The sequence below is a fragment of the Peromyscus maniculatus genome, chromosome 2 (assembly GCF_049852395.1).
Source record: "Peromyscus maniculatus bairdii isolate BWxNUB_F1_BW_parent chromosome 2, HU_Pman_BW_mat_3.1, whole genome shotgun sequence".
Classification (NCBI taxonomy): Eukaryota; Metazoa; Chordata; class Mammalia; order Rodentia; family Cricetidae; genus Peromyscus; species Peromyscus maniculatus.
This window is the reverse complement of record NC_134853.1, coordinates 30,335,401-30,354,037: the sequence shown is the minus strand read 5'-3', so window position 1 is coordinate 30,354,037 and position 18,637 is coordinate 30,335,401. Positions and strand designations below refer to the sequence as shown.

At 41.8% G+C, this 18,637-nt stretch overlaps 3 protein-coding genes across 14 annotated transcripts in view; 1 reads left to right on the top strand and 2 right to left on the bottom strand.

Annotated features, from left to right (window-relative positions):
* The window catches only part of LOC107400982 (uncharacterized), a 53,467-nt gene extending 48,312 nt beyond the window's left edge, over positions 1-5,155 (bottom strand). Inside the window, exons 1-2 of the mRNA XM_076563591.1 lie at positions 4,996-5,155; positions 3,863-4,437 (exon numbers count right to left, since the gene is read on the bottom strand). Coding sequence (XP_076419706.1) covers positions 3,863-4,437; positions 4,996-5,155 — 735 coding nt within the window. The remainder of the gene's footprint in view (positions 1-3,862; positions 4,438-4,995) is intronic.
* Ccne2 (cyclin E2) lies at positions 3,274-17,183 on the top strand. 12 transcript variants are annotated; one of them, XM_076563902.1, is made up of 12 exons: positions 3,274-3,453; positions 5,425-5,464; positions 5,557-5,659; positions 5,741-5,794; positions 6,532-6,683; positions 7,450-7,585; positions 10,120-10,266; positions 11,946-12,041; positions 12,398-12,532; positions 14,201-14,312; positions 14,952-15,109; positions 15,685-17,183. In XM_076563902.1, exons 2-12 carry the CDS (start codon positions 5,451-5,453, stop codon positions 15,796-15,798), a joined length of 1,221 nt encoding a protein of 406 aa, XP_076420017.1. In that variant the 5' UTR covers positions 3,274-3,453; positions 5,425-5,450; the 3' UTR covers positions 15,799-17,183. The 12 variants fall into 12 exon arrangements, with proteins under 12 accessions (XP_076420017.1, XP_076420022.1, XP_076420020.1 ...); XM_076563907.1 differs by having other exon boundaries at positions 3,299-3,453; positions 5,560-5,659; XM_076563905.1 differs by lacking the exon at positions 3,274-3,453 and adding an exon at positions 3,605-3,725.
* Ints8 (integrator complex subunit 8) overlaps positions 17,108-18,637 on the bottom strand; it is a 52,028-nt gene continuing 50,498 nt past the window's right edge. Inside the window, exon 27 of the mRNA XM_006974932.4 lies at positions 17,108-17,308. Within this exon, the coding sequence (XP_006974994.1) occupies positions 17,192-17,308 (117 nt within the window). The 3' untranslated portion in view covers positions 17,108-17,191. The remainder of the gene's footprint in view (positions 17,309-18,637) is intronic.

Genomic DNA, 18,637 nt, shown 5'->3' with positions numbered 1-18,637 from the left:
AACAGCACATGGCTGGACTTCCTGCAAAGGGAGGTGCTAGAAGCCTTGTCTGTTAGCTTTCCTTGAATTTCTGATCCTCCTGCTCTACCTCCTGATTGCCTGGATTACGAGTATGTGTGATTATGCCCAGCTCAGCAGGGTTTATTAGATGGGTTCCCTTCACATCCAGGCAGTGCTGGAGGTTAAGTACAGGTATGGGTCCTAAATAAGCACTCTACTATTGAATCATATCCCAGCCCTGGCTTGTCTTTTCTTATGTGAGATTATCATTATGCATTATTATCTAATTATCACTATGCATAATTCATTTTTTTCTTAGCTTCAAATCTGCTTCATGACCTAAAAAGTATTAAAAACATAAAGATCAAAGCTTTATACTATTTGCACAAGATTAAGTGCTGAGTTACATAAAATAGTTAGATACAAACAATGGGCTACAGTGAGCTCTTGTCTCACAGCCCTGACAAAAGCAGTTTAGTTAATTCTCCTACCCATCATCTATCAAATTAACATTACCAAGGTCCTACTGCATATGTCTCCGAACCACCGAGTTAACTAAGTATAAAAAGGTGAACAAAGGTAGGCCCGGTGATGCAGGCCCATAATCCCTGCTGTGTCAGACGCTGAGGCAGGAGTGTTGCAAACTCAAGGCCAGCCCAGGCAACTTACTGAGACCCTATCTCAAAAAGTAAAAAGTAAAAATTTATACAGGAGGCTCTAGGTTCAGGGCTTAAGTCAGTAACTGTTGTCTTGTTAAGAGGCCAGAACTACAGAGTACAGAAGATTTGGGAGGTCTACATACAGAGGGCAGGACAAACACCCAGGAACAGAGATATGTTGGCTGGGTCTGACTTTATTTCGAAGAAACCGGGTTTTATTACCCTGCCCAGATTAGCCTGGGAGCCTGGGCTCAAACAATCATGCCTCCGTTTATCAGTAACCAGAACAACAGGTATAAACCCTGAACCTGGCTTACTGGAAAATAGAGATCTGTGCCTTCAAGAACCTTTGCAGTTTTTTTTTTTTTTTCCCCTCCCTGAAAATGAATTACACCAAGAAATGTAGAGGTTAACAGTTTATTAGCCACAGATTTTAGGGCATGCACAATAGGTTCTTCAGAAAATGCCAAATTTTCTAAATGTATAGAGGAATTTTATACTCTTTCTATATAACCCTGGCTGTCCTGGAATTCACTCTGTAGACCAGGCTGGCCTTGAACTCAGAGATCTGCCTGCCTCTGCCTCCCGAGTGCTAGGATCCTGAGTGCCACCACAGCCCAGCTTGGAATCAAGAGATCCTCCTGCTCTGCTCAGACTGAAGGTGTGGGTCACCATGCCTGTCAGAATTTTATACATTTTAAAGCAGGTAAATGTTAAACTAGAATGACTGGGGGAAAGGGCACCAAAAATGAACTTTAAAATATGAAAGATGATATACTTAAGATGATGCTTAAGGAAATACCCAGCAAGTATGGAACTTGCCCTGCAGACCAGACTGAGCTCTCTCTCACTCAGAGATCCACCTACCTCTGCCTTCCAATTGCTAGGATTAGAGGCCTTTGTCTGCCACCCTGACAGAGAGCTAAAAGTTTAACTTCTGGTAAGGAGGAGGGGGTATATAAGAGCCAGAATGGCTTGTATTTATTGGTCATCAATTCTGTGATTAGCTGATATGGAAGGAGTCTCTGTACATAACCAAATTTAATCTTTTTTATCAGTACATATCAGCTGTTTAGAAAGGTTTCACCAAGACATTACATGCCTGCATAAAACCTTGATCATACCCATCTCCCATTTCCATTCTTTTCAGTTTCTCTTTATAGACAGGCCCCTTTCTATTTCATGTCCCCCCTCAACATGTGGTGAGGATCAAACTCATGACAGGTAAGGGCTCTACCACTGAGCTATTCCGGTGTCTTTAATTTTAATCTAGGTTTTACATGAGAAAACATGTCATACTTGTCTTTCTGAATCTTACCTCCCTTTTATGTCCCAGTTCCATCAATTTTCTTGCAAATATAACTTTGTTCTTTGTGACTGAATAATACACGATTATGTAAATTTAGCACATTTTCTTTATCCATTCATGTGGACAGTCGCCTAAGCTGATTCTGTAACTTATGTATTGTGAATATCGATGTCATAATAAACACTTGTAGATACCTTTATTTTACTTATTTATTTAGTTTTTCGAGACAGTTTCTCTGTGTAGTCTTGGCTGTCTTGGAACTCACTATGTAGACCAGGCTGGCCTCGAACTCACAGAGACTCACCTGCCTCTGCCTCCTGAGTGGTGGGATTAAAGGCGAGTGCCACCACTGCCCAGCTTGGTACCTTTGTTTTATGTTGACTCAGTTCCTTTGGGTGTATGCTCAAGAGAATCATTGTAATTTTGCTTTCACTACAGCTACTCTGCTCACTTACTAACTAATGACACGGCCATAGCACATTTCTTTTTTTTGTTTGTTTGTTTTTGTTTTTAAATTTATTTATTTATTTTCTTTTTTTTAAAGATTATTTATTTATTATGTATACAGAAGAGGGTGCCAGATCTCATTACAGATGGTTGTGAGCCACCATGTGGGTGCTGGGAATTGAACTCAGGACCTCTGGAAGAGCAGTCAGTGCTCTTAACCTCTGAGCCATCTCTCCAGCCCCCCATAGTACATTTCTAATGACTTATTTGCGTTAATTTATTTGGCTTGGCATGTGATATTCAAAGGCAACATCCCTCCTGTTCAGTATATCTTGATCAAGTTCACCCACACTGGCCACCAGTTTGGTTTTTTAGGACAGTGTCTCATATAACTTAGGGTGGTCTTGAACTCATTATGGAGCCGAGGCTGTAGGCCATCCGCTCTGCTTATATTCATTTAACACACGTTTATTGAAAGACATTCACTCGCACCCCTCTGCTTTCTTGCCCTCACAGGTCAGGTCTCTAAGCCGTACAAGATGACAGCGACCGTAAAAGGAGGCAGCTCCCGCCCGCCCTCTCTGGAGCCATGATAAGCATTACTGGTTGTTGGAGCTTTCTTAGGCCTAGGACTTTCTCTGATTCTGTCGGCTCCGTGTAAATCCGGGGACGTGAGCTTTTGCCGGGGTCGGAGACCACCCTAAGAATCGGAAAGTGCATGCCAAGGGTGCGGTGCGGGAGCAAGGCGGGGGTCCCTGCCGCGCTCGGAGGGCGGCCGAGCAGCGCGGCACACAAGGTCGGCGCGGGGCCGCCCCCAGGTGCATCTCGGGAAGGGCCGGCCGCGCGGCTGGCGGCCTTGGCGCCCTGGCACCCGCTCCCCCGGGACGCGGACGGAGGGACGCCCGTCGGCCGGCCTCCAGGAGTCTTCCCCGGCTCCCGCGGCCCGGGGGTCTTTGTTCCCGGGGCGGCGGCCCGCCCGGGGGCTGTGCGCGGAGGGTCCCCCGCACGGCCGGCCGGTGGATGTGCAGGCCGTCCGAGGTAGCGGGAGCCCCGGGCTCGGATGGCCGGCTCCGGGCGCGGCGCGGCGCGGCCCGCCACGTCCCAGCGGCGCTGGCCGGCGGGCGGCTCTCCCGCGCAGGCGGTTCGCGCGGGCTCCGCAGGGCGCGCTGGCGGCGGGGCAGGGCGGGGCGGGGCGCGCGGCCCGGGCGCGCACGTGGTGCGCACCGTCCTGGCCTCCCCTCCGGCCGGGTCGGCAGGGCCCCCCGCACCCGTGCGGATGGGGACAGCTCCCGCTTCAGTCCCGAGGGGCGGTGAGCGGCCGGGACGCCAGACTAGGGCCAGCAGGGGAGGGCGCGGCGCAAGGCTTTCCCGCGCGGGGTCTGCCGGGGGCCGCGGGCAGGAGCGGAGTGGCCGGTCGGCCGGGCGCGGGGACAGGGCTGACACGTACCTCATCCCGGGGCCGCGGCGCCTTCCTGTGCGCGGCCGCCCGGGGCTGGGGGAGGGAGCGAGCCGCTCGTCGCCCGGCGGATGGCTCCGGCTCCGCACGTGGCGGGCCGCGCGCTCCGGCGTGTTTACATTCTGCGGCCGCTCCACGTTGTGCCGCCGTCCTCGCTCGCCATTGGCCGGCTCCGCCGCCGTCCTCGCTCGCCATTGGCCGGCCCCTCAGCCGCCGCCTCGCTCCTCCCGGAGGGGCGGGCCCTCGGCTCCCGCGCCCCGGGTCGCGGGGAAGACCCGGGTTCCCCGAGGCCTGGGCGGGGCCGCGCCCCTCCCCGGCCAGGCCGCGCCGAGCGGCCGTCTGACACCCCGAGATCCCAGCGCCACCGTGGGAGGGACGGGGTGAGCTGGACGGCGTGCGGGAGCCGGTGGGGGGACACCAGCACGGGGAGGAGGCTCGCAGGCGCGCGCAGGTGAAGCGCCGGGCGGGGCGGAGGAGCAGGGGCCGGGAGGGCAGCCCTGCGGCCACTCGGCGCCCGCCCGGCAGCCCGCGCGCACTGAGGGCAGGGCGCGGCGCGCGCGGGCGAGCTGGGCGGGCGGGCGGGCGGGGGAGGGGAAGGCGCCGTCCGAGGTGTCAGTCTGCGGCGCATGCGTGCGGGGCGGGCCGGGCCAGGCCTATATATTGAGTTGGCGCCGGCGCCAGCTGAGCCGAGCTGTAGAGGGTCTGGCGGTGAGGAGGTGCTGACTCCAGGCGGGATGCGGGAGGGAAGGGAACCTTGTCTGGCGGGAGCCATGGGAGAGGAGAAGTGGGGGGATGAGAACCAGGAGCCTGGGATTAATGGGTTCCCGAGGTCGGTCCCTGTCAGAATCCTTGTCAGGGGGCCAAGGAGAAGCGGGGGATGGAGGGCACCCCTAAGTGAGAGGCCACGGAAAAGCCCCTCGGTCCACCCTCATTTGGGGACGGTCTCCCGCGCGAGAGGATGGAGCTGTGGATCGTTTACGGGGGAAGAATTCTTGGACAGAGTTTCCACCTTTAACCCCCCCCCCCTTTGCTCTTCTGGAGTTGGGGTCCTGTCGCCCCTGCAAGCGGCACTGCCCGCCGGGTGGGGCTGGGAAGAAGGGAAGGGAGCCTGCAGGACGTGACACCAGACTCGGTTCCCTCCACCCACGGCTCCCCGCCACTGCGGCTCTCCAAATTGGCGCGGAACCGGCTTCTCCAGAGCCCGCTCTTGGAGGCTCGTCTAGGCGCCTGGCGGGCCGAGGCCGGGATGTGCCTTTCCCACCCTGGTTGTTCAGGGAAATGCATGCATGGCCGAAAAAAACTCATCTGAAGGGTGCTGGGGTACTTTGCACATTTCTGAACGCACTTTCTTTTCGAGTGTACGTTCATTTGAGGAAATGAAGGCATGTATGTAAAATGACTATGAGATAATTAATATATTTCAAAAGATATGTTTTTAAAGGCTCAGGCCACCTGGTAACATTAGCTGTTAATTTCTGAATCGGTTTTGATTGGCAATTGGAGAATATGAATGACTATGTTCTTGATTGTGGTTTTTCTTCTCCCCCATTTAGAGGTTTCATAGGCCTCAAAGAAGAGAATGTCGAGACGCAGGTAACACTGTTAGTCTTGGAGATGTGTTTCAAAATTATCTGCTGCCTTTGAATACATGACTTACTAATTAAACTTCCTAAAATTCATCACAGTAGCCGTTTACAAGCTAAGCAGCAGCATGCCCAGCCCAGCCACCCAGACTCTCCACTAGAAGAAGCCCAGATAATTCAGGCCAAGAAGAGAAAAACGGCACAGGTGATTTAAGGAAAATGAGGGAGGAAGGGAGGAAATTCCTCGTTGAGAGCTTAATTTACAGTGGTCTTTTCTGTTCTCCAGGATGTCAAAAAAAGACAAGAGGAGATCACCAAGAAGCATCAGTATGAGATCAGGGTAATGCAGACCTGGACTGAGTAGAGTTGTGTGTGTTGCTGCTTTACAGTGGAAGAGTTCTCTGACACTCCTAATGATCGTAGAGGTTAACAGGAAGGAGCTTCATAGATGCCTGAGTCCTACAGCTGCAGTGCAGTTGGCCTAGAAGCAGCTGGTTCCTGTCTGTCAATCCCTCCCTCTCCCTCTTGGAGCTGGCTGGTACACCAGGGCCCGCCTATACACCGCTCTTTGTTCACTGAGACTGCAGTGGAGGGTCCTAATAGCTACTGAGTTGGCATAAAAAGGATGTGAGATCACTGACAGCCTGGCACCCAGCCTTTTGCTACTCCTTCTTATATCTTCACTTGGAGATGGTAATTCTTTTGAAAAGATCCTCTAAGTGACTCCACTTGACTGAATTTTTAAGTTTTTTGCATTCAAGTTTTCTCAACTATTAGAAAACACTTTTAAAAAAGAGCTCTTTTTAAAAAAAAAAGTATCCTTGCTAAAATTTCTAAATTCAGAGAACTGCAGCTATTTCTTTTAAAATTATTTTATTTTACACTACAAATGCATTCGTTATTATTTCAATACTTAATGTCTTATTAGGAATTATCTAATTTATGAAGACTGGTATGAATTGTATGGCTTTAAAATTAGGTATGAATATCAAATTGCCTATCATTTGAAGATGCAGAACAAAAGCCATGGTTTCTTGATACACTAATAAGTTTTTCTATTCTGTTTTGAAATGACAGAATTGTTGGCCACCTGTCCTGTCTGGAGGAATCAGTCCTTGCATTATCATCGAAACACCCCATAAAGAAATAGAAACAAGTGACTTCTCTAGGTTTACAAATTACAGATTTAAAAATCTTTTCATTAATCCTTCGCCTCTGCCAGACTTAAGGTAAAAAAATTTTTTTTCAGTAATTTAATATCAAAGGTTAAAACAGTAGATTTAAAATAATACCATGTATTTCTTAATACTTCCCTTACTGAGAAACATGCATCCTACTACACGAGACATTATTTGCAAGTGTTAGCAAATGATATATTTAAAACCCAGACTCTCTTTCACTTGCTTGTTGAATGCTTACAAACTTAGCAGAACTGAACTATCTTTTAAATGTAGCTTAAATAATTCTCTAATTAAAATGGAAACATTTTTAATGGCAGCATTTTCAATTGACTTCTCCCACTCATTCCTTATCAAGCTTACTATTGGTTGTGATATGACCAAGAGGTACAGCTTATAGAAAACATCTATGTAGTAACTGACGTTTAACTTAAATAGCTCATCCCCACGCCTGCTACTTTGTTCACCTTAACCTCGTTATAAATGGTATTGCTACATAAGTGATGCTGCTGACATACTTTCAAGTTTTGGGACTTCATTATCATTGTAATCGTATATTTTAAATATTTTTCTAGTTTGCTTTTAAGAATTTCCTTAAACCATAACTTTTATCAATTCTAAGAAAGGACTGATTATACAGAATTCCTGAAATTTACCAATAAAGCAGAAATCTTTTGAGTTTACTCCAGGAGCTACTTTTTTAAATTTTTAATTGGAAGTTGAAGTGGGATGTGTGAATGAAACATGGAATTTTGTTATTGTAAACAGAACTTTTATAGATGACAAAATATAAATTATTCCTCCCCCTGCCATGTAGCTGGGGATGTTCACAGGAGGTTTGGCAAAACATGCTACAGAAGGAGAACAGATACGTACATGACAAACATTTTGAAGTTCTTCATTCTGACCTGGAACCACAGATGAGGTCAATACTTTTAGACTGGCTTTTGGAGGTATGTTCTAAAAATAGAAATTTCTTTTGTGTCTACAATGGAAAAATGTTTAGATGGGTATGTGCTTTCCATGTGACTTCAGGGTATGCTGTCCATGACCAGAAACCTACCTTTTGTGAGGCACAAACTGTAGTTTGTGGCACCTAAAGTAGAATATGACTTGATTTTTCCCTTGTACTGCTGGAGATTGAACCTAGGGCCTTGTGTGTGTTAGGCCAGCACTGAGCTACAACCCCAGACCAAACCAACTTTTTAAAGAGTAAAATCAGGAGTTGGTAGTGTGTCCTCAGTACCAAAGCAGAGAGTAAAATCCTAAGAACATGTCTTCTACAACCCAAAACAAAATCAGAAATCCCTGACATGCAAGGTTTGGTTCTACTTGAGGGTACTGAAGGTGAATAGAATGTATAGTTAGTTGACTAGGTTGTGAATACAAGCAAAGAACCAGCTTAGGCTTCCAAGCCCTCAGACATCCTTTTTCTGCATTATCAAAGCCAAATCATGAATTTTGATTTTATATCATAAGCCCTCTAAATCCCATTTAGCTTCCTTTATAATATACTGCTGTCCCTTTCAGAAATACACTACTTCTGGGTGTTGTGTATGCTTGCAATCCACAAAGGTCGAGGCAGGAACGTTGGGACTTTACACCCAAACTGGACTAATAGAAAGTGCAGATCAGAGGATTACATACTGAAACCTTGTCTAAAAAATAAATAATTGTAAAGAACATATCTGCATATACACACACATCATATCATCGATTTAAGGAGTATCAGTGAGCCTGAAATCTATAGATCTATGCAAACTTCTTTTTCTTATTTGGGTCTATTCCCTTTCTCTGGATTATTGTAAATCTCTCAAATTATTGCTGAGGAAACAATTACTTGATGTTAAACTGATTTTTTTTTTTAAATTGTCGAGACAGGGTTTCTGTGTAGCTTTGGTGCCTGTCCTGGAACTCACTCTGTAGCCCAGGCTGGCCTTGAACTCACAGAGATCCCCTGGCTCTGCCACCCCGAGAGCTGGGATTAAAGGTGTGCTCTACCACTGCCCGGCTAAACTGATTTTCTTACAACCCTGGATATTTGCTGTATAGTATGACAGGAGATGATGGATTGTGGCAGGAGGATTTACAAGTTTCACAAAAGCCAGTACAGGTTACAATGATGTTATCTCAAAATAAATAAGGGGCAGGTGAGGTATATGTCGCTTAGTGAAATGCTTGCCTAACACACAGTGAAGCCCTGTGTTTAATCCCTAATACTGAGGAAAAGGTGTAGATTCATTCTAAGGGAGGAAGACTGGGTGGACCTTTCAGTAGATCTCAGAAATGTTTCCAAGACTATAAGAGGAAGTTGTGTTATCAGGTCCTTAAAGATTATCCGTTGACAGGGGAGGGGGGGGCGGGGCGCACACGCCTTTAATCCCAGCACTCAGGAGGCAGAGGCAGTTGGATCTCTGTGGGTTCGAGGCCAGCCTGGTCTACAGAGCACGATCCAGGAAAGGCGCAAAGCAAGAAAGTTGTTGGGTTTGCCTGTTTTCATTGGAGGATCTGAAAATTGAACATCGTGTCTATTTCTGAATATCTAGTGATAATAGCATCAATGCATCAGAATTATGTTAACTAAAAGTTTTTACTTTGTATGATGACAAACTTATTTTCAATCTGAATGTAAAAATAAGTTCACTGATTGAAAAATCTTAAAATGTCAACACATAGGAAAGATGTCTTGGAAATACAACCAACATCTATTCCTGGTGTTAAGAATTTTAATTATGTGTAAATTGAGTGCAGGTACCCAGATCAGAAGAGGGCATCAGATCTCCTGGCACTAAGGTTATAAGCAATGATGAGCTGCTAGATTCTGGTGCTAGGAACCAGTACAAGCTCTTTGCTACTGAACCACTCACCAGGTGTCTGATTTTAAAACAGTATAAGATAGGAGCAGAATAGTTTTTTTTTTTTTTTTTTTTTTTTGGTTTTTTTGAGACAGGGTTTCTCTGTGTAGCTTTGCGCCTTTCCTGGAGCTCACTTGGTAGCCCAGGCTGGCCTCGAACTCACAGAGATCCGCCTGGCTCTGCCTCCCGAGTGCTGGGATTAAAGGCGTGCGCCACCAACGCCCGGCCAGAATAGTTCTTTAATATACTCAGTGTTTGTTTTAAACTCATCTATTACTGTTCCTGTTTTCTCATTTCCAAAAAGGAGATAATGGCACCCAATTCATGGAGTAAGGTTGAAAGTTAGAAACTTTCCTTTAAGTATGGGAATGGCAATATTATTAACAATAGTGAAAATGAGGGTAATGCTCATTAAATCAAAAACATGGAAAGATTTTTATATTAGCCTGCAATAGATATGAAAGTAAAAAACTGTAAAACTAAGGATAAGGATCATAGGCTCTCTATCAGTACATGCTAATCCTTCCTTTATGTTAATATTGGCATCCTAAAGAAGTTTAGCCTTTATAATAAAGATAACTTTGTAACTTGGATAAATTCTAAAGGTGATATTTGAATATTTGGTTCTTCAGGTATGTGAAGTATACACACTTCATAGGGAGACATTTTACCTTGCCCAAGACTTTTTTGACAGATATATGTTGACACAAAAAGATATAAATAAAAATATGCTTCAACTCATTGGGATTACTGCATTATTCATTGCTTCTAAACTTGAGGTAAGTTCTTAAATTTCATCCAGATAAATTTACTATAAACCTAGTTTTTAAATGAACATATTAATCTCAGGATACTAACATTTTCTGTATTAAATCTTTAGGGAATAGGAATTGTTTTATTATATAGATGGAAGAAGAAATTATCATAGGTCTTTATTTTAGTCTCTAGCTTACATAGTTTATATTAGTCTCTAGTTTAGATGCTGGGAATTGTATGGCTCATTTCACCAGATAAACTAATGGTGTTGTTACATAATTATACAGCACATGGATTCAAAAGAATGGTCTTTAAACACTAAACAATCAAATGAAAGAAATGTTATGTTGGTTAAAGATAATGGCCTGTCAGACCTACTTTTTCCTGTCTAGTGTTGGTTGGTGTCATGTTAGAAGAAAACTCTTGCTGCAAACTTTCAAAAATATATAATTTTCACCCATTACTTTTTAACACACTGTTGACTGTTACCAATATTCTTTGAGGCTGGTACCATTTTGAGGGATTATGAGCACATTAATATCCCAAAGTATGTTTTTCTCTTCCAGTGTGCCATCTGAGCTGTTTAACTTATCTCCCAGTTCTGCAGCATACAGCACATCAGTTTGTAGAGTCAGCCTGTCCTCTTGTTTCAGGCATCTTTGTGTATTGAAATAATGATCTTTAGTTTGCTGCCATGTGCCAGCTTTATCTAACCCTCTAATAATTTCTAATTCTTGGTACTTTTAAGACAAATTTGCCATCAGCCAAAACACAATTCTCTCCTCTTCCTCTGCTTATACTGGGATTGAAGCCCCAGGGCCTTGCCCATCCTTGGTCAGCACTTTGAGACAGGGGTCTAACAGTGTAGTCCTAGCTGGCCTGTAACTTACTACATAGACCCCAGAGAGATTTGCCTGCCTCTACCTCTTGACTACTGGGATTTAAAAAATGTGTGTTGCTACACCTGGCCTTGTTTTGTTTTTTAAAGTATAGGTGTAACCAAAGCAAGCATAAGCCCAGTATTTTTTGATAATTAATACTTTTTTTTTTTAAAGATTTATTTATTATGTATACAGCATGTATGACTGCAGGCCAGAAGAGGGCACCAAATCTCATTACAGATGGTTGTGAGCCACTATGTGGTTGCTGGGAATTGAACTCAGGACCTTTGGAAGAGCAGTCAGTGCTCTTAACCTCTGAGCCATCTCTCCAGCGCCAATTAATACTTTCATATTAAATTAATGTGTTTGGTTTCTAGACCTTATTTTTGCTTTTTTGAGTGGCCCAAGCTAGCTTTGAACTCAGTCTGCAGCTGGTAGATGACTTTGATATGCAGTGCTAGGATTTCCTACACGTTAGGCAAGCGCTCAACCAAATGAGCCACACTGGAACTTATTTGTAGTGTCTTGTTTTGGTCTGACCACCAGACCAAAAAGGTATTATAAAGGTTGTTAATTGTTTCTTAATTGAAATAACAGATTAAGATATGCATTGTTAGATACAAAGTCAACTCTAGAAAAATAAACTTGAAAATCAATACAGTAGCTAGCCACAGATACCTACATACAGAAAGAAAATATGACACAGTTTTGATTTATCATCACTTTGTGAAACTGTCCTTAAAACTGAATATACATATAGTCTGTATCTAATTCTTTTTGCTTTTATTTAAAATGCTTAATAAAAATTTTCTAAATTAAAGGAAATCTACGCTCCAAAACTCCAAGAGTTTGCTTATGTCACTGATGGTGCTTGCAGTGAAGTAGATATCTTAAAGATGGAACTCAATATATTAAAGGTAATAATAATGTACTTTCCTAGTTGCAACTTTTTAATACAATAGTTATGAGTGAACTTCTGATATAACAAATAGCCAACTCAGTAAGTTAAAGGCATTTCACTGCCAGGGAGGCATGACAACATTTTGATTCCTGGGGGACATACATGGTGTAAGTTGTCCTCTGACCTCCATATGCAAGTCACAGCATGTACCTATACCCGAAATAAATATAATTTTGAACAAATTTTTAAAAAGCCAAAATTGATGTTTTAGTCTGAGCATAGAAAAGGTTAATGCAGTAAAATATTGATATTGATTGATGGTTGGTAATATATATGTAGTTATTAATGGGCATTTTAAAATTTCGTTGACAGGCATTAAAATGGGAACTTTGTCCTGTAACAGTCATTTCCTGGTTGAATGTTTTTCTCCAAGTTGATGCTGTTAAAGATGTTCCTAAGGTTCTTCTACCTCAATATTCTCAGGAGACGTTCATCCAGATAGCACAGGTACTGACCCTGTTACTGAACATAGCTAATATTATTGACAATTACAGATTTGTTTCATACACACACACACACCACGTAAGTCCTGGACTATAAAACAAAATGGCATACTGAGTTAAATCTTAATTGACAAAATAACTTTTGACCCATAAAATCCTGTCCCTAGTATTTACATTGCTTAATAACTTAGAGAAGAAAAACAACCTTAAACTTTTATGGGTATTCCCATTTTTTTTAGGGATTGGATTAGAGTAAAATACCTTTTGGATATAAAATGGAGAAAAATGTTTTCAGCTAGTTGTCTTAAAAAGGTTTTGTTGTTGGTTTAGCAGAGTGTTTTGTGTTTTTTTGGTGGTGGTGGGGTTCAGAGACAGGGCTCACTATGTAGCTCTGAGTGTCCTGGAACTCACTATGTAGACTAGGCTTGCCTCAAACTCACAGAGATCCACCTGTCTCTGCCTCCCAAGTGCTGGGTTAAAGCTGGAATATAACCACTATGCCCAACCTGCTGTTACTTTATTCAAATTAAACTTTCCTAGACCAGCATATAACATATTCTAACAGAGTAACTACAGAGGTTGAGAATCCCATTCTTTGCATATATGTAAGACTTGAAGGGTGAAATCCTACCATATATAAATGTGAAGAAAATCTTCAATTTTATTCTATGTAGGATGTGAAATTGGAATTTAGGGATGAGTATTAAATCATTTGGGTTAGACCTTGTGTTTTAAAATCTGTTAGCCAACAAAGATGTAAAATGTTTCTAGTAAATACTGTTGAATATCCCTATTCCAAAAGTTTGAAAATACTCTAAAATTAGAGTTTTTGAATGTGAGAAATTCCACACGACTTCAGTAATTGGTCAAAAAGAACAGGCACACTAAAAATATTCTATAAAATCAAATGCATATATATGTATATGAGGTATATGTAAGTGAATCAAGTTTTCACATGAATCTCAACTCCCAGGGGATCTCATACATTACTCAAAGAATATTTAATCTGGTAGTATTTCACCTCCAACTCCTCCAGTTTATACCACTTACTGGTTTATTCACTGAACAGGAATCGCCTTAACCCCTGAAAATCTAGCTAGCCTTCACACCGTTCCAACTGCTCCTTTACCAGTTGTATCTAGTTGCTGCTAGGACTACTGTGTTCTAGTTTGTCTACCATGCCCTTTTTAAAGTGTAACTTTCCTGGATTTAGAATCTTACAGTAGTTTTAATAAGCTTCAGTAGTAGCGCTCTAACTTCTAAAGGGCCTTTATTTATAACTTAACTAGGTTACCTCTACTTTCCTTGCCTTCAACTGCTCACCTTGGCTAAGGAAGGAAGGTATTCCTTGCTTATTTCATAATTAAGTAGTATTACCTTTGGTAATGTTCTTCTATCTCAAACATTCTCTGCCCACCCATCTTCCTGCCTAGCTTATCTGACTTAGAAGCCTTCTCTGGCTTTTTCCAATCCAGATGAAGTGCACACCCTGCTAATACATTCTCCCTGTGTTCCTACAATGCTGTCCTGGCTTTTCCTTCCTCCCCTGCAATACTGAAACTAGGTGGTGGTTATTTGCCTTAGAGTTAGCAGTGATGGTATATGTTCTATAGAGCAGGGACATACTCATCTTTCTTTTAAATTACTAACACTTTTGCTTTTTCCTTGTTAGCTTTTAGATCTGTGCATCTTAGCCGTTGACTCATTAGAATTCCAATACAGAATTCTGGCAGCTGCAGCCTTATGCCATTTTACCTCCATTGAAGTGGTTAAGAAAGCCTCAGGTATGACTATTTTGTTCACTTTCAATGGTACGGGAACTTTAATATCTTATCGAGCACACAATTGAATAATTTACTCAATTTTTTTCTGTTAGAAATACTTTACAGTCCTTAGTGTATCAAATTCATTTGAAGCAAATAAGCACAGTTCTACCTTGTATGAATATGTGCTGGTTAAAAAGCTGAAGAGGGCCTAAAAAGATGTCTCAATGGTTAAGAGCACATACTGCTCTTGGAGAACACCCAGTTTGGTTCCTAGCCCCCATAGCAAATGGCACATAACCACCTGTAACTATAGGTCCAGGGCATCTGATATGCTCTTCTGATCTCTGTAGACACTTGTTTGTGTACAGACTTGCATAATTATAAACCTAAAAAGAAAAGAGTCAGATGGGAGGCACAAGCCTGTAACCTCAGCACTTGGGGGGACTGAACCAGGAGGACAGCCAACCTGGGCTACAGAATGAGCTTCCAGAAAGCTAAATTCTTTCAGCTTTAAGTTCATATACAGTTTGATAAATGTGTAATCATTTCTTTTGAGTTTTTAAATGACTTAAAACTTGGAAGCAGAGCAAAGAACATTGGGCAGATTGGTAGTTTCTATTGTATAACTTTAACATCTTACTAATTTTTTTAATTCAGGTTTGGAATGGGATGACATTTCAGAATGTGTAGACTGGATGGTGCCTTTTGTCAGTGTAGTAAAAAGTGTAAGTCCAGTGAAGCTGAAGACTTTTAAGAAGATACCCATGGAAGACAGACACAATATCCAGACACACACAAATTATTTGGCTTTGCTGGTATGGTTTTTGGTTTTGGGGTTTGTTTATTTTTCTTTTAATTTAAGATCTTTTCACTGTTTTTTAAAATCTTGCTATCTAGTTAAGTCCTAGAACTGATAGAGAGGATACTGTGTATTACTACTTTAGACAGTTACATAAGATGATAAAGGGGAAGGTAATAGTCATGCTGATTTTAAAATGTAAAGGAGATAAAACAATTAAGGCAGACTTGGTGGCACAGGCCTATAATCTTAGCAATGGGGAGGCTGAGGCAGGAGGATCATGAGTTCATGGGCCACATAGTAAGACTGTCTTAAGAAAAATATTACTCAAAATCAAGACCAGCAGTCCATTTGCTTGTTTTGAGACAGGGCCTTACTAGAATATGCTATGTAAACCAGGCTGGCCTCAAATTCATAAAGCTCCATCTGCCTCTGCCTCCTGAGTGATAAGGATTAAACAACTGGCCTAAGATAGAGACTCTTAAATAGACTTGGATGTCTCAAACAAGTAGATAGATATGTGGTTTCACCTTACTATGTATTTGTTTTATCTTAGCTGTTAATTATTGCATTATTCCTTCATGTGTACAGAATGAAGTAAACTATGTGAACACCTTCAGAAAAGGAGGGCAGCTGTCACCCGTGTGTAATGGCGGCATTATGACACCCCCAAAGAGTACTGAAAAACCACCAGTAAAGCACTGAAGTTAACAACACATTGGAATTGAGCAGATGCTGGATAGAGTTTATACACATGAGTAAGTTTTACATAAAGTAGTGCTATGGCTGTCCTTGCCCGCTGAGGAGTTACACTGCCATTCTTTTCTTTAAAAACTACATCAATTTGGCACTAAATGCCTAGGATGCATGAAGCCCTGGGTTCAATCCCCAGCACTACAAAAGAACAAAACAAAAAAACTTCAAAAAAAGATTGGCACTAAAGAAATTTCCTCTAGCTGTTTAAAAGAAAAGAGGACTTGTTTACAGAGGTGGCTTCATTCCCAAGGACAGTGGATAGAAGCCAGCAACAATTCATGCTGTAGCAGTTGTTTCTGTGTTTCTTTAAGTTCCTGTGTTACTGTGTTTCTCTTGATAAACTAGGAATTTTATCATTGGAATATGGACTAAACTAGTGCTACTTAAAAGATGTATTAGCTGACACAGAACTTTGAATCTACATTTTTAGATTCTTAAATTCCTATACTCTTGAATGGTGCAATTTGTCTTTTGAAAATGAAATTTAAACTTATTTACAAAGATTGTTTTGTAATAAAGTGACTAATTTATCTGAAGTTGTTTTGTAACAATGATAAAACTTGAATTTTTACAAATGGTGTGAAGTTCAATCTGTTTTTAACTAGTCTGTTTGCCTTGCCATCGTATTTCTCAATCAGTAAGGCATTGAACCAAATGTTTAAACTGTGCTCTAAACGATGGGAGAACCAAAGAAATTATAAACAAGATAAATGCTTTGGCTTCTACAGGGGTTTTACTTCATCTAAGGGTTGCTTTATAGTCTTTTCATATCACAATCTGGGTAAAACTTTAATGCCTTTTCAAACTATATAAGAAAGTCACTTTATTACACTAATCTACCCCTAAGTATTTTTGAAATGTAGTGTGACTAAGGCTTTATGTTTGCAAAACTGGCAGTCCATTTTTAAGTCCCATATTATGAGGACTGTGTCGACATGGAAAGACTTAGCATGTGACCTAAACTTCTATTTTCTATGGCAGAAAAAATATTAAATGTATACTGACTCCTAGAAATCTATTTATTTAAACTTATTGTATATAGAATAGCTACTTATGCATTAAATATTTTAAGTTAGCCTTTGAAAAGGAAATTTGGTCCTAAAAAAGTCAATTTCATTAGAAAAAAAGTGATACCAGATTGCCAGGTTACCAGACATGTGAACCCTTTCTCTCTTTGAAGAAATTGTAAACTTTTGTTAATGTGTGAAGTTTTTGTACAGTTTTTGTCTGAAAAGAAAACACCACTAAATTGTACATATGTATTATATAAACTTAATCTTTTAATACTGTTTACTTTTAGCCCATGTTTAAAAAATAAAAGTTTAAAAAATTAACTAACTGTTTAAAAGTAAAGTTTTGCCATTGCTTGTAGAAACTTCTTTTTCCTTCTCTGTGCTGCCAGCTGTAATACTTCCTCAGGATTGCTTGCATTCAATTCTGTTTGGCCAATGGCTTTGATCTGAAAACAGAAAAGTGTTATAAGTCTTCCTAGTAGTACACATAAGTCAAAGTTAAAAATAATCAAATTTTAAAATTTAAGAGCTACAGAAAAAAATAATATAACTATTGCATCGATCTACTAAGATTTAGTTTATACTTATCTGAAGGACATTTTATTACATGAAATAAATTCCTGTATGCTTATGGGTGAGCAGGAGAGAAAAAGTAGATGGAAGAGGCTGATTGGGGGTGGGGGTCGTCACAAACCCACACAGAAACAAGGAGGTCAGAAGAGGCTATGGGCAGAACGGGTTATAGTAATAAGACCATAGAAAAGCACTTGACATAAGAACAGTATAGATAGCTGGCACAGAGTAGAAAGTAGTGACTAAAACTGGCTGAGAGGCCTCTAATGTGGGGATAAGAGATAAGCCTATACCTGTGGATGCACTTAGAAGAGTCAGGAGGCTAAATGGATATGTAGTTAGAAGCCTTAAAATAATATAGTTGGGGGTCAGGAGCATTTAGTAAGTAGAGGCTAATGATCTCTGCATCTGAAGCCAGTCTGATCTTCACAGTGAGTTCAGGCCCCCTAGGGTTACATAGTAAGACTGTCTCAGAAAATTAAACAAAGACATCATGGGCTATTACTAAATTGCCCTTGGCTGCCTCCCAGAGATGGAAGGTAAGTAAGTATTTATATCTGTAGAATAACTCCTACACTTAAGGCTCAGAGATCATTTCAGAAGAGGAGTTTTAAAGATTTTAAAAACCAGAGGTTAAGCCGGGCAGTGGTGGCGCACGCCTTTAATCCCAGCACTCGGGAGGCAGAGGCAGGTGGATCTCTGAGTTCGAGGCCAGCCTGGGCTACCAAGTGAGTTCCAGGAAAGGCGCAAAGCTACACAGAGAAACCCTGTCTGGAAAAAAAAAAAAAAAAAAAAAAAAAAACAGAGGTTAAGGGAGTTTGCTGTGAGATTGCATCTCCTAGAAATGTCAGAAGCCCATAAATACTAAGTGAGCTGAACAAGGACAATAGACATGCTGAAGTGGACAGGGGAAAGCTTACAAGTCCTTAATCCTAACAGTGGGAGAAAAAGTCCAGGGAAGAGCCCCCAACTAGTTACTAGTTATTGTATATACACACATATAAGTATGTAACAATTAACCTCTTTTAAAAAATGGCCATGAATTTAAGAAAGGGTATATGAGAGGGCTTGGAGGAAAGGGAAGGGAAAAATGATATACTCTCAAATGTTTGATTTTTTAATGATACAGTATAAAAATACTAAGGGAACACTAAGAATATTGCCTTCCAGCCTCAGCTAAATTAGGAATGAGAGAGCATAAG